The sequence below is a fragment of the Elgaria multicarinata genome, chromosome 3 (assembly GCF_023053635.1).
Source record: "Elgaria multicarinata webbii isolate HBS135686 ecotype San Diego chromosome 3, rElgMul1.1.pri, whole genome shotgun sequence".
In the NCBI taxonomy this organism is placed as follows: Eukaryota; Metazoa; Chordata; class Lepidosauria; order Squamata; family Anguidae; genus Elgaria; species Elgaria multicarinata.
Window position 1 is genome coordinate 164,224,630 of NC_086173.1, and position 14,325 is coordinate 164,238,954.

The following is a 14,325-nucleotide window of genomic DNA, read 5'->3' on the forward strand; positions in this document are numbered from 1 at the left end:
CACGCCATATTTGGCATGATAGGACAAAAACTAATATTGTGCCAAATATGACAAAAACTCATCATCAGCACCCACTAGTCAATCCAAGGTAAAAAAATCCACTTATCTGTCCAGTTCTGCCACAAAAGACATTTTTGTATCAATGTTTAAATTTGTGCTTCCTCATTGAGTCAATTTTTTGAGCCTCGTGTGGCACAGAGCAGTGAAGCAGCAGTTTCTGCAGCTGAAACTCTCCCCACGGCCTGAGTTCGATCCCAGTGGAAGCTGGTTTCAGGCAGCCGGCTCGGGTCGACTCAGCCTTCCATCCTCCCGAGGTCGGTCAAATGAGTACCCAGCTAGCTGGGGGAAAGGTAATAACAGCTGGGGAAGGCAACGGCAAACCACCCCGCTATAAGGCCTGCCAAGAAAATTTCAACGAAAGCTGGCATCCCTCCAAGAGTCAGTAATGACTCAGTGCTTGCATGAGAGGTTCCTTTCCCTTCCATTGAGTCGATTTAGCATGACAAAATGGAGCAAAATATAATTGATGTGGCATTATACGCCCCCTACATCTCAAAGTCATAACTGTTAGAACCCTCTCCGTTTGTGCCGAGAACCTAACACCATCCATTTAGAGAGAGGATCCACACTAGAAAGATTCTAAGGCTGCTCAAGGTGGAAAATCAGATCTAAGTGGAAAAGACCAAAATTTAGTACACAAATAGAGCCAATGATACAAAGCAAGGTTCGGAAAACCAGACCACCGTATTTAATTATTTGTTTAACGGGAGAACCTGCTGTGTCACCTCTCAGGCTGTGCCAGAGGATCGCCCAACACTCTAGAGAACATTTAGGGGGTGGGGTCCAAGGGGTTGTGAAAAGAAGGTAGAATCTGTCAACATCAAGTCCCCCACTCCGTGTGTGACTCCCATGTAGCGCTGTCATCGGCAAGCCCTGAAAAGCGAAAATGCTAGTTTCTGGAACAGGCAGGTCACACAAGGCCCCAATTGGATCCAACCAATTACATAATTTACACATGGTTTGACAAAATTATAGTCTTAAAAAGATGCAGTCTATGGACACAGAGAATTATTAATGTAAGCACACATGCGTATTTAAATCATTTGTACTGTGAGGCTTCTTTGATGTAAAGTAAGACATGCGCTCTGCCTCATGTTATTTTATACTCCAGTAACTGAAACAGGTTTCACATCTCTTGAGCCTGTAAATGGAGACAAACAGCTCTACTGGAGCTCTTATCCCAGGAAAAGTCTGGGAGTATTTATTCTGGCTGACCCTGATTCTGCAGGTGCATTGGAGCCTGCCTCATACGTAGAGCTGTGTTCCTACTCAAGAGCATTTCCTGGACGAAAGGGTACTCTGGGAATCAGGTAGGCACTGCCATCATGGCTCTGGGTATCCCACCTGATAACCTCCCACTGGTGCTCTGTTGAGCTGTGGGTGGTGGGAGGAGAATCTGGAATCACGGCTGGGCTCGCAACAGGGTTGAATGATTTGCTGGGAACCTCAGACAAGGTATCACTATCACAGGACCATTCATCTTGCCCCAGGATTACAGTAAGAGAGGGATGATCTGGGGTGTCTTCCTCCTCCTGCAAGGAAGTCTCAGTGTGAATACTTTGAAGGGCAGCCCTGTGGCGGAACGTCTTTCCACGGTCCAAGGAATTAAAAGGTTTCTCCCCTATGTGAATTCCTTGATGTGAAGTGAGTATATCATTTTGACCAAAGCTCTTTTCAAAATCCAGGCTTTTCAACAGCTTCCCTCCTGTGTGAGTTGTCTGATGATTTATAAGGCTTTCCCTTTCACTGAATTTCTTTCCACATTGCAAACATTCAAACGGTATCTCTCCTGTGTGAATTCTTCTATGTCTAGCAAGGTCATGCTTATTGCTGAAAGTCTTTCTGCACTCCTGACATTTAAATGGGTTGTCTGCTCTGTGGATTATCTGATGACGTGTAAGGCTGTGCTTGGAAAAGAATCTCTTTCCACACTGCAAACATTCAAATGGTTTCTCAATTGTGTCTGTGTGCATTCGCTGATGTATTGCAAGGGTCCCCTTCCATCTGAAGGTCTGTCCACACTGCAAACATTCAAAAGGTTCCTCCCCTGTGTGCAATCGTTGATGGAAAGTAAGTCCATTCTTCGAGCTGAAGCTCTTTCCGCACTCCAGGCATTTAAATGGCTTCTCTCCGGTGTGAGTTATTTGATGCTTTTGAAGGTCGCTACTGTAATGGAATCCCTTTCCACACTCTAAGCATTTAAACGGCTTCTCCCCGGTGTGAGTTCTCTGATGTATAAAAAGGGCACGACTGTAGTGGAACTCCTCTCCACACTCCAGGCATTTATACGGCTTCTCCCCAGTATGTGTTCTTTGATGCACTTGAAAGGCACCCTTCTGGCAGAATTTCCTTCCACACTCCAGGCATTCATATGGTTTCTCCTCAGAGTGGATTTTTTGATGAATATTAAGTGCTCCCTTCTGGCTAAACGATTTTCCACACTCCAGACAGTCAAATGGTTTCTCCCCCGTGTGCGTCCTTTGATGGGAGAGAAGTACTGTACTGTGCTTGAAACTCTTTCCACACTCCAGGCATTTATATCGTTTCTCTACTATGTGGGTTTTAGAATGATCATCCAGGGTTGATTTAGGAGACGTTGTTTTTCCAGACACAGGGGATTTCTCCTCTCTCGCTTCTTTGGGTATTTTTTGTTGTACCATCGTCGCATGGAGGTCAGAATCCAGCCACATATTCCTCTCTTTATTTCCTGGATTTACTTCTAGCTTGTTTATCCCATCTCGATTCCCAATATTATCTTCCACGCATGGCCCCTTATTGCTTTCCTCAGATTCCTGACGTGCCCTTTCTTTTGCTTTTTCCCCACGCATCCCCGGCTGAAAGAAACAAGAGAAACAGAATGTGAGTGCAAAGAAATGAGGCACTTCCAAATCAGGGAATCAACCCGTTGTTCCCACCACTTAGAAGGGAACAATTCAGTTGCCTAAAACTAATCAAACTTCATCTCCGAAAGCATAATCAGGAGCAAGGGCCCCAAAGAGAATTTAAGGGGAACGGGGAAGGCTCAAATCTCACCAGAGTTCATTTTAAAAGTTATGCATTGTCCTGTCCTTTTTGGAAGGAAAGGAAAGGAAAGGAAAGGAACCTCTCGTGCAAGCACTGAGTCATTTCTGACTCTTGGAGGGACGCCAGCTTTCGCTGACGTTTTCTTGGCAGGCCTTATAGTGGGGTGGTTTGCCGTTGCCTTCCCCGGCCGTTATTACCTTTTCCCTAGCTAACTGGGTACTCATTTTACCGACCTCAGGAGGATAGAAGACTGAGTCGACCCGAGCCAGCTGCCTGAAACCAGCTTCCGCTGGGATCAAACTCAGGCCATGGGGAGAGTTTCGGCTGCAGAAACTGCTGCTTTACCGCTCTGTGCCATTCTTTTGGAAGAATAGGCATAAAAAAATAAAAAGTTCAAGGGGACTGTGGCGTTACCCCACAGTTCTGTTCCCTTTGTATGTCTAGTGAGTGCAGAATGTTGGACTGAGTGGGTGTGGCTAGTGATGCTGTGAAAGGGGGAGGAGTCTAAATGGGAGGAGTCTAGAGCGGGGGTTGGTTAGTTGGGAGTGTCAGTTAGCATTGTCAGTGGTGTGGAGAGTGAAAGGAGATAAGATTTTAAGAGACTTAAGATTACTGTCTTTATTAACACTAGATTAAGCAGGTTAACTTGAATTTGAAGTAACGAAGATCTGTTAAACAAAAATAAACATTTTATTTTGTTTTGTTACCTCAAACCACGCTTTATCACCTGCTCTACAGTTACTATCGTAAACACCTTATACACAGAGCCGGTGCCAGACTATTTGGTGCCCTAGGCAAGGCAAGTGACTTACACCCGCCCTCCCCCCAAAATTACCAGCTTCGATTCAGCTGTTCAAGAAAAGTTTCTGAACTATTATATTTTCCTTTTATTGTGTTTTTTTCTTGAAACAGCCAATTTGTATAAACTGTGACCCTTAAAGGGCAATACTGCGCCCCTCTGAGGTCTGCGCCTTCGGCGGCTGCCCAGTTAGCCTAATGGTAGTGCCAGCCTTGCTTATGTATAACCTTCAGCTTATTACATACACAGTAATACCTTTTCAGATTCTAGCCTTTACCCTTTCATATCAGGGAAAGAGTGTGTTTTATCCTACCCTCAGGTTGTTCAAGTGGTGGTGCTTGGCTTGAAGAGGGTTTCTGTGCATCAAGGCCTGGTGTGTGAGGCCTGTGTCGTGACAGGGACATTCAAAACCACAACCGCTACTCTTTGGCCACATAATGAGAAGACAGGATACCCTGGAGAAGATGCTGATGCTAGGGAAAGTGGAAGGCAAAAGGAAGAGGGGCCGACCAAGGGCAAGATGGATGGATGATATTCTGGAGGTGACAGACTTGACCTTGGGGGAGCTAGGGGTGGCGACAGCCGACAGAAAGCTCTGGCGTGGGCTGGTCCATGAAGTCATGAAGAGTCGGAAGCGACTGAACGAATAAACGACAAACAAGAAGCACAAACGAACGAGGTCCTCTGTCCACTGCAGAGTAAATCAAAATACTTCCCAAGGTCACATTTATTTCAGTTCAGCGATTCTGTAGCCGCATCTATACGCTGAAATTCAGGAGGGTTTGCCCAATTCCTCCCCCAAAAAAACCAATCTAAAATGAGAAAGAAGGACAGCCCTCAGCTTTACAAGGTCAAAATCTGGGCAAGGCAAGAGTTCACACAGGGTTTCATGATCCTGAGTACTCAACCCTGAGCCAGGACTCTCCATTTGGTGTGCTTTTTGCTCTGTCTTACATGCTTCTACCTTGCCGGCGTTCCACTGTTGGCTGGTCCAACAAATATACTATCAGGCAGAGATGTATTGTTACCAGAAAGAGAGAAAAATGCTAATTATTATATTATTATTGTTTATTATTGTAGACCACCCAGAGAGCTTTGGCTATGGGGCAGTATATAAATGTAATAAAATAAATAAATAAATATAAAATGGATACAGTGTGAAGAATCTTATTTATGTATTTATTTTATTCATTTTCAAAATGTGTATACCTCTCCACATATAAAACAGATTCCAATTAGTGGAGATAAAAGGAGAAATAGTAAAAAAAAATCTTCCACTGCAAGAATGTGGAGTTTATAATTAAATGTAACTGAATTTTGTACACTGCCCTTAGTTATTCCTTATACATTAGCCTTTAAAACAAATAGCCACTCTAAATGCCAATTTAAACGGTTTCTCCCCTGTGTGAATTCTCTGATGTACATAAAGCACACTACTGTAGTGGAATCCCTTTCCATACTACAGGCATTTAAACAGGTTGTTTCTCTCTGAATTATCTGATGACAGGTACGGCTTTGCCTGGAAATGAAGCTCTTTCCACATTGCAAACATTCAAAAGGTTTCTCTCCTCTGTGAATTCACTGATGTGTTGCAAGACTCACCTTCCAGCAGAAGCTGTTTCCACACTGTAAATATTCAAATGGTTTCTCCCCTGTGTGCATTCTTCGATGAAAAATAAGGCCGTTCTTAGAACTGAAGCTTTTTCCGCAATCCAGGCATTTAAATGGCTTCTCCCCGGTGTGCTTTCTTTGATGACCTTGAAGGGCACCCTTCTGGCAGAATCTTTTTCCACATTCCAAGCATTCAAATGGTTTCTCCCCTGTGTGTATTCTTTGGTGGACAGTAAGTGCTCTTTTCCAACTAAATGATTTTCCACACTCCAGACAGGTAAATGGTTTTTCTCCTGTGTGAATTCTTCGATGTCTAGCAAGGTCATGCTTATCGCTGAAGCTCTTGCCACACTCCAGACATTTAAATGGATTGTCTGCTCTGTGAATTGTCTGATGACGTTTAACGCTGTGCCTGGAAAAGAATCTCTTTCCACACTGCGAACATTCAAATGGCTTCTCCCCTGTGTCTGTGTGAATTCGCTGATGTATTGCAAGGGTCCCCTTCCACCTGAAGCTCTTTCCGCACTGCAAACATTCAAATGGTTTCTCCCCGGTATGCAGTCTTTGGTGTAAAATAAGGCCGTTTTTTGAGCTGAAGCTCTTTCCACACTCCAGGCATTTAAGTGGCTTCTCCCCGGTGTGAGTTCTCTGATGCTCTTGAAGGGCACTACTGCAGTAGAATCTCTTTCCACACTCCAGGCATTTAAATGGCTTCTCCCCAGTGTGCCTTCTTTGATGCACTTGAATGGCACCCTTTCGGCGGAATCTCTTTCCACACTCCAAGCATTCAAATGGTTTCTCCCCTGAATGGATTCTTTGATGTATACTCAGTGCCCCTTTCTGACTAAATGCTTTCCCACACTCCAGGCAGTCAAACGGCTTCTCCCCTGTGTGTGTCCTTTGATGTGAGAGAAGTACTGTACTATGGTTGAAACTCCTTCCACACTCCAGGCATTTATATCTTTTCTTTGCAGAGTGGATAGTACAATGGTCATTCGGAGTGGATTTCTGAAATGTTGTTTTTCCAGACACATGGGATTCCTTCTCTCTCTCTTCTTTGGGTGTTATTTGTTGTACTGTAATTGCATGGAGGTCAGAATCCAGACATATATTCCTCTCTTTATTTCTTGGATTTCCCTCCAGCTTCTTCAACCCTTCTGGATTCCTAATATTCTCTTTGACATCTAGCCACTCATCGCTTTTCTCTGACACTTGATGTGCTCTTTCATTTGTTTCCCCCCCAGTCATCCCTGGCTGAAAGAAACAGAGAAAGAGAATGTGAGTGCAAAAGAAGACGGCACTTCCAAATCAGGGAATCAACTTGATGCTCCAACTACTGAGAAGGGAACAATTCAGTTGCCTCAACCTAATCAAACTTCATCTCCGAAAGCATAATCAGGAGCAAGGGCCCCAAAGAGATTTTAAAGGAACCTGGGAAGGTCCAAACCCCAGCAGAGTTCATTTTCAAAGTTTTGCATTGGCCTCCCGCATTGGGGAAAGCAGGCACGACCAAGAAAAAAGTTCAAGGGGACATTCAAAAAGGCAACCTCCACTTCAGTTTAGCTGAGCTCTAGTAGCACAAATGATAGTGGTGCTCTGCGGAGTAAAGCAAAGGATTTCCCAAGGTCACCTTTATTTCAATTCAGCTATACACTGAAATTCAAGAGTACTTGCCCAATTCTTCCCCCCGCAAAAACCCTTCTAGAACGAGGAAGAGGAGTAACCGTCAGCTTTGCAAGGCCATGATCCAAGCAAGACAAGAGTTCATACAAATTGACATGGCCCCGAGCCAAGACTCTGCAATTGGATTGCTTTCTGCACTGTTTTATATGTGCTATCAGGAACCCATCACTACAGATGGCACCACGGAAAAATCCATCTATTAGGCTTCCTTTCCAGTTGAGACACCAGAAAACACAGGCATCAAACCAACACTTGACATATTTATTTGCTGTTGTTTGTTCAAAGCAGTCTGCCAAGGCAACTCACAATAATATTAATACCAGGAGCTCACTTAAAAGAACAAACTCCCAAATAAGGAGCACCAATTAGCAGTAAAAACAATTGACTATCTATCTAAGAATTGGAAGGGAAAGATGGCTGTTAGAGCAGGACGACAATGGAACCAGTGATGGAATCAGAGGCTCTTGAAGGCCTCTCCCACACTAGAGACCTTCAAGAGGCAGCTGGACAACCATCTGTCAGGGATGCTTTAGGGTGGATTCCTGCATTGAGCAGGGGGTTGGACTCGATGGCCTTGTAGGCCCCTTCCAACTCTACTATTCTATGAGTCTATGAGGCAGGCTTCCTGAGATAGGGAGTTGCACAGTGACACAAACAAGGCAGCCATATCTCTCATACCACCCAACTTAGCCTCAGGTGGCAGTGAAATGAGGATCAGAGCCTCCCTTGATGATATCTACCGGTTGTAGTATTTAATGTTTCTTTTATCTGTACAACACTCTCCGGAGAGGATACAAAGAGTAAGTCTTGATACATACTAACTGCCCTCCAATACCAGGTGAATGCCTTTATACAAATCATTGTAACACTCAGTCATTGTAACAAACAAGCACTCGATCCTCCCAGAGTGCAGGACACGGAATAACAGGCTCAAGTTACAGGAAGTCGGATTCCGGATGGACATTAGGAAAGACTTCCTGACTGTTAGAGCAGTCCGACAATGGAATCAGTTCCCTAGGGAAATTGTGGGCTCTCCCACACTAGAGGCCTTCAAGAGGCAGCTGGACAAGAATTTGTCAGGGATGCTTCAGGGTGGATTCCTGCATTGAGCAGGGGGTTGGACTCGATGGCCTTACAGGCCCCTTCCCACTCTGCTTTTCTGAGATTCTAAGTTAATTGATACAATTAACACACAATCATTACATCTTCCCTTTTTTCAATTTTCATACCCAAATCTTAGAGGTTTTCTCACTATACTTCCTCTGGATGTGATGATTGGTTTCTCCTCCAGCTCCATCTTTTTTTTTCTTCATTCTGTTCCATATTTACACTTCTACCACCTTCTTTCTCAATCTCCCTATCATGACTTTCCTCACACATCCTTTCCTCAGACCTTTGTAAGTCCTTTCTAGTTCTCCTATATAACCTTGCATCCTGAGTTTCCACTTTCTCCACTTGTTGGCTGATCCATTTGATCCCTTCTGACACCAGGTAGTATTTAATTATCCTTTTATCTGTAGAACACTCTCCAGACAGCATAAAAAGAGTAACCTTTATTGAGTAAGTCGTGATACATACTAACTGCCCTCCCATACCTCCAATGCCTTTATACAAATTATTGTAACACTCAATTAAGTTAATTGATACAATTAACACACAATTATTACACCAGTGGCAGGAATTATGTAAGAAAAGGGAGTCTTTCAGATAGCTTGGTCCCAAACAGTTCAGAGCTTTGAAGGTCATGACTGACACTTCCATTTGAGGTTGGATGCCTTGCATAAAAGAGGGAGGTTGTGGGCTCTCCCACACTAGAGGCATTCAAGGGGCAGCTGGACAACCATCTGTCAGGGATGCTTTAGGGTGGATTCCTGCATTGAGCAGGGCGTTGGAATCGATGGCCTTGTAGGCCCCTTCCAACTCTGCTATTCTATGATTCTAAGTCCGGCTTCCATCCCTGGCATCTCCAGCTAAGTGCTAGGAAAGAAACCTGTTGACAATACCGGGTTAGATGGACCAATGGACCGACTCAGGATTTTCCGGCCATTTCTTGTGCTTGTAGTAAACATCAAACAGCCTCGGAGTGATCTGTTCCACAGAGTGGATTCCACACACCAACCTGGTAGCAGCAATCAAGGGCAGCCCCACACAGAGCACAGTGCAGTAGTCTATCCTTGACATTGGCAGGCATGTCAAAAAGTGCCAAAGAGCTCTGTGGAGGAGGGAGGAGCTGTGAGGAACATAGTGGATAACTAGAGGTATTTGCAGGAGAAATAAAAGCCTCAAAACAGCATTCTTTGTCTGAGGGAGTCTAGGTAAAGCACCATCCCACGACATATCTAAGGACCCACCTGTCAATGTCTCTTGGATGAGCAGTTATTCTTCCTTTTGTTCAGGTCAGGCGATGAGGTCAGATTTAGGCGTTAGAGGCTCTTCTTCATGGGAGAACAAAAACATGAATAATAGTTATGGCATTCGAGACTGAAGAAATTATTCAGAAATTCCAAATGACACTTTCTCTAGTTTCCATCACACAAGAGACAAATGGAAGGAAGGCAAGATATTTCCAAACATGGAAGCCGCAGGTGGGGAGGGGACAGGATGCACATGGAACCCTCCATATGGTGTCTGCTGGTTGCTCAGATCATAGAATCATAGTAGAGTTGGAAGGGGCCTCTAAGGCCATCGAGTCCAACCTCCTGCTCAATGCAGGAATCCACCCTAAAGCATCCCTGACAGGTGGTTGTCCAGCTGCCTCTTGAAGGCCTCTAGTCTGGGAGAGCCCACAACCCCCCCTAGGTAACTGATTCCATTGTTGTACTGCTCTAACAGTCAGGACGTTTTTCCTGATGTCCAGCCGGAATCTGGTTTCCTTTAACTTGAGCCCGTTATTCCGTGTCCTGCACTCTGGGATGATCGAGAAGAGATCCTGGCCCTCTTCTGTGTGACCACCTTTTAAGTATTTGAAGAGTGGGCAACGATGTAGTAGAAAAGAAACCAGCCCCACTTCCCCCACATCCATACTTCAACCCAGGGAAGAGAAGGCCCGGCCTAGAGAGAAGCAGCCACTTAGACCTTCCCACCACCTCTAAAGGAGAACCCCCTCTTACGGTCATGGGACTCATCCCACAATTAGGGTCTCTCTTCACCTCATATGAACCCTGAATCCTTGCCAGGCTGGGCAAAATAGCACAGACAGGGTAGGTTTAGCTACAATGGCCCAAGCAGATATACTAGCCAGATTCTCTCTGGCCACATCCTTAGTGGCAAGTAATGGGAAAAACAGGAAGGAGCCTTTCAGCTGCTTGGAAGGAAGGGAAGAGGGATCCTCACCGAGAGAGGTCACCTGCCTCTAATTTCCCATCATGTCTTCCTCATCGAGCCCCCTACCTTGGATCCTTGGAAAAGCCGACAGTCACCTCCTCAAAGGACAACGGGAGCTGAAAGGAAAAAAGAAAAAAAAATGGATTTCTCATCACCATTTAGGTAGTTATGTCATTTTATTGTTTAGCTCGGAAAAAAGGAAGCTAAGGGGAGACTTGATAGAGGTGTACAAAATTATGCAGGGTGTGAAGAAAGTGGAGAGGGAGACATTTTTCTCCCTCTCCCAAAATACTAGAACCATTGTCGTACTGTTAGAGCAGTACGACAATGGAATCAGTTACCTAGGGAGGTTGTGGGCTCTCCCACATTAGAGGCATTCAAGAGGCAGCTGGACAACCATCTGTCAGGGATGCTTTAGGGTGGATTCCTGCATTGAGCAGGGGGTTGGACTCAATGGCCTTGTAGGCCCCTTCCAACTCTGCTATTCTATGATTCTATGAAGCTGATTGGTGGGAGATCCAGGACAAATAAAAGAATAATAGAATAGCAGAGTTGGAAGGGGCCTACAAGGCCATCGAGTCCAACCCCCTGCTCAATGCAGGAATCCACCCTAAAGCATCCCTGACAGAGGGTTGTCCAGCTGCCTCTTGAATGCCTCTAATGTGGGAGAGCCCACAACCTCCCTAGGTAACTGATTCCATTGTCGTACTGCTCTAACAGTCAGGAAGGAAGGGCTTCTAAACACAGCACATAGTTAAATTATGGAACTCACTGCCACAAGATGTAGTGATGGCCACTAATTTGGATGGCTTTAAAAGGGGGTGGATAAATTCCTGGAGGAGAAGGCTATCCATGGCTACTAGCCCTGAGGGTTGTGTGCTATCTCCAGTATTAGAGGCAGCAAGCCTGTGTGCACCAGTTGCTGGGGAACATGGGTGGGAGGGTGCTGTTGCACTATGTCCTGCTTGTTGGTCCCTGGCCGATGGCTGGTTGGCCCCTGTGTGAACAGAGTGCTGGACTAGATGGACCCTTGGTCTGATCCAGGATCAGGGCTCTTCTTATGTTCTTATCACACTGTTGGCTCATATTCAGCTTGCGATCTACAACAATTCCAAGATCCTTCTTGTTTGTAGTATTGTTGTGCCAATTATCCCCCATCTTGTAACTGTGCATGTGGAGGACTCCAGGTTTAATCCCCAATATCTCCAGGTATGGCAGTGAAAACCTTGACTTATTTCCTAGAGAGACACTGCCAGTTAGTATCAGATTATTATTAATTATTATTATATTTATTTATATCTCACCTTTTGTCTAATGCTGGGCCTCAAGGTGGCATTACAAAACTTAAAACCTATAAACAGAAATATACAGAGTTAAAATATATTAAATATATTCCAATATTAAAATATTTAAAATGACAGTTTTAAAAGTCCTTGGCAAATCTCTTGCATGAGATACAACCAACTTCATACGCTGCAAAGAGAATTGGTTTTAGCTCCCCAGAGAGGTTCACCTGGCGCCTACACTGTACTCCTTTCGTCGCCAGCTGAAGACCTTTTTATTTTCTCAGTATTTTAACACCTAATTTAAACTTTGCTGTTTTAATTCCGTATTTTAATCTATATCAATTTTTGCTGTGTGGTGTTATCCTGGTTGTGCTTTTTATATTGTGGTTTTAGGCTGTTGGTTGTTTTATTATGCTTTCCATGGTTTTAATTTTTATGAACCGCCAGAGAGCTTCAGCTATAGGGCGGTATGAAAATGTAATAAATAAATAAATAAAATAGTTTAACTGCTTTTATGTACTTTATTGCTGCCTTGGGAGGGCTTCCGACCTGAAAGGCAGCAAAGAAATGTTTTAAATAAATAAATAAATGAAAAATACTAATTTAACATATTACAGGCTGGGCTTCTACCAACCCTATGTTACAGCTATTGCCTTTCTCCACTTCTTATTCCAGAGGAAGGGGTCATTGATAGACTTCACCATGTTGCAATGTTTTAAACTTTGTTCTAATAAAGGGCCATCACTCAGGGTAAAGCATCTACCTCGCCTGTAGAAGGCTCCGGGTTCAACCACTGGCTGCAAAATATTCTGCTGGAAATCTTGGGGATTCACTGCCAGTCAGTGTTGACAATACTGGGCTGGATGGACTCATGGTCTATGGCAGCTCTTTTTGTTTGAATGCCTGTGTTTGGACTGATCCTTGCATGTAATGCCAGGAAAGATTACATCCCAGCTCCATCCGCTTTATGGCTGGGGTGGTCCTACCCCACATATCCATGCAGAGATGGAAGCAGTTCTCTTTCTGAAAGGAGAAGATGGGAAGGGATACCTGAATATTTGCATGTGTGATTAAAGAGGTTCACGGGAGCAAACTGGTGGAATCTGCCCACAACATCTGTGCCGGCAGCCCTGAGATCTTGCAGTTATACAAGCCAAAGAAAAGAAGCCAAGTTCCTTTGAAACTCATAACCAAAAAGGAACCATTCAGGCGGTCCCTTCCTCAACGGGAGGTCATGAAACTAGTCCGGTCAGTATTTCCACATCTGCCTTTTCTTCCACCTGTGCCATTTGGCGAATAAAAAAGAAATATACAACTGAGGCATTAAAAAGCAACATTTTGACATGAGTAAATATCCCCGATATGTACTCTGCTTCAGAAGTATTTTTAGCTATTTGAGAAAGAAAAGGACCAGATGTTTCTCTGCCACCACAGCCACAAATTGGGTGAATCCCAAACTCAAATGCCCCAGATGCAGATATCCAACTGTGGACATTAACGTGGACATTTTTGCTTGGGGCAAAAAGATACCTCAAAATTTAGCGTATTTGCAAAATTTACCACAAGTTATCAGCATTAACAAATGTCAAGCGTTAGCAAATGTTGGTTCTTCACTAGTAATATTTTCCCCCAGAAACACTCTCTTGGGGGGTGGGGAGATTTTGTATTTCTTATTATTTTTCGTTTTTCCTAGACCTCTCCTCTGTACAAGAGCTGAGAGAGTTTCCATAGCCGAAGGAGAGATCTGATCCTCGCAGCGTCAGGTGAGTCGTCTACGTTAAACACTTTGCCTTCTCCAAACTGGCGCACCCCCCCCCGGCCCCAGATGCGTTAGACTACAACTCCCATTGGCCATGGTGGGTGGGGGATTATGGGAGTTGTAGTCCGCCACATCTGGAGGGTGCCAGTTGCGGCAGGCTGCACTGCACGGATTTCAAGGTGTCCCTTTGCTTTCCCCCCGCAACACCATCAACCCCGCAAGGCTGTTTCCTCTGCCCCGAGCCCCCCTCCCTCCGGCGACCCTCCCCTCCCCTGCCAATACCTTCCGTCCCTCTCGGCCCCCAACCTCCGGCCACGAAACCTCAACAGGGCGATTTCTCTTCCTTGCACCTCCTCCCCACCTCCCCATTGTGGAACTTCCTGCCTCTCTAGGAACCAGAGCGCAGTTTCTTTAACCCTTGGAGGACTGAGGGGCAGCAGCTGGGCTGCCTCCCTTCACTGAACTTCCAGCCGGGATGTAAAACTGGCACTCAGCTTTTCCTGACCTGGTGCCCTCTGGATATGCTGGACTGCAGTTCCCATCATCCCCTGTCAGCACGGCCGGTTAAAACTCTTAAAACCAATGGCTGGGCATGATGGGAATTGCAGTCCCAACTATGCTGGGCTGCAATTCCCATGATCCCCTGTCAGCATGGCTGGTAAAAACTGTTAAAACGAATGGCTGGGCATGATGGGAATTGCAGTCCCAACTATGCTGGGCTGCAATTCCCATGATCCCCTGTCAGCATGGCCGGTTAAAACTGTTAAAAGCAATGGCTG

At 45.0% G+C, this 14,325-nt stretch overlaps 1 protein-coding gene across 4 annotated transcripts; it reads right to left on the bottom strand.

Annotated features, from left to right (window-relative positions):
• Positions 1 to 725: 725 nt before the first annotated feature.
• LOC134396296 (zinc finger protein 420-like) lies at positions 726 to 13,886 on the bottom strand. Of its 4 annotated transcripts, XM_063122732.1 has the most exons (6): positions 13,829 to 13,886; positions 12,551 to 12,810; positions 10,568 to 10,617; positions 9,529 to 9,612; positions 5,486 to 6,748; positions 726 to 2,894 (listed from the first exon to the last, which is right to left on the bottom strand). In XM_063122732.1, the coding sequence occupies exons 5-6, from the start codon at positions 6,740 to 6,742 to the stop codon at positions 1,326 to 1,328; spliced, it is 2,826 nt and encodes a 941-aa protein (XP_062978802.1). In that variant the 5' UTR covers positions 6,743 to 6,748; positions 9,529 to 9,612; positions 10,568 to 10,617; positions 12,551 to 12,810; positions 13,829 to 13,886; the 3' UTR covers positions 726 to 1,325. The 4 variants fall into 4 exon arrangements, with proteins under 4 accessions (XP_062978802.1, XP_062978803.1, XP_062978805.1 ...); XM_063122733.1 differs by lacking the exon at positions 12,551 to 12,810 and having other exon boundaries at positions 13,829 to 13,880; XM_063122735.1 differs by lacking the exons at positions 12,551 to 12,810; positions 13,829 to 13,886 and adding an exon at positions 12,838 to 13,039.
• Positions 13,887 to 14,325: the final 439 nt, after the last annotated feature.

Excerpts from the sequence above, each read along its gene's own strand:
- LOC134396296 (XM_063122732.1), bottom strand. The coding sequence starts at position 6,742 with ATGACTGGGGGGGAAACAAATGAAAGAGCACATCAAGTGTCAGAGAAA. Across the intron at positions 2,895-5,485 it reads GAAACAGCTTCTGCTGGAAG|CCGGGGATGCGTGGGGAAAA; the intron begins GTGAGTCTTGCA and ends TGTTTCTTTCAG.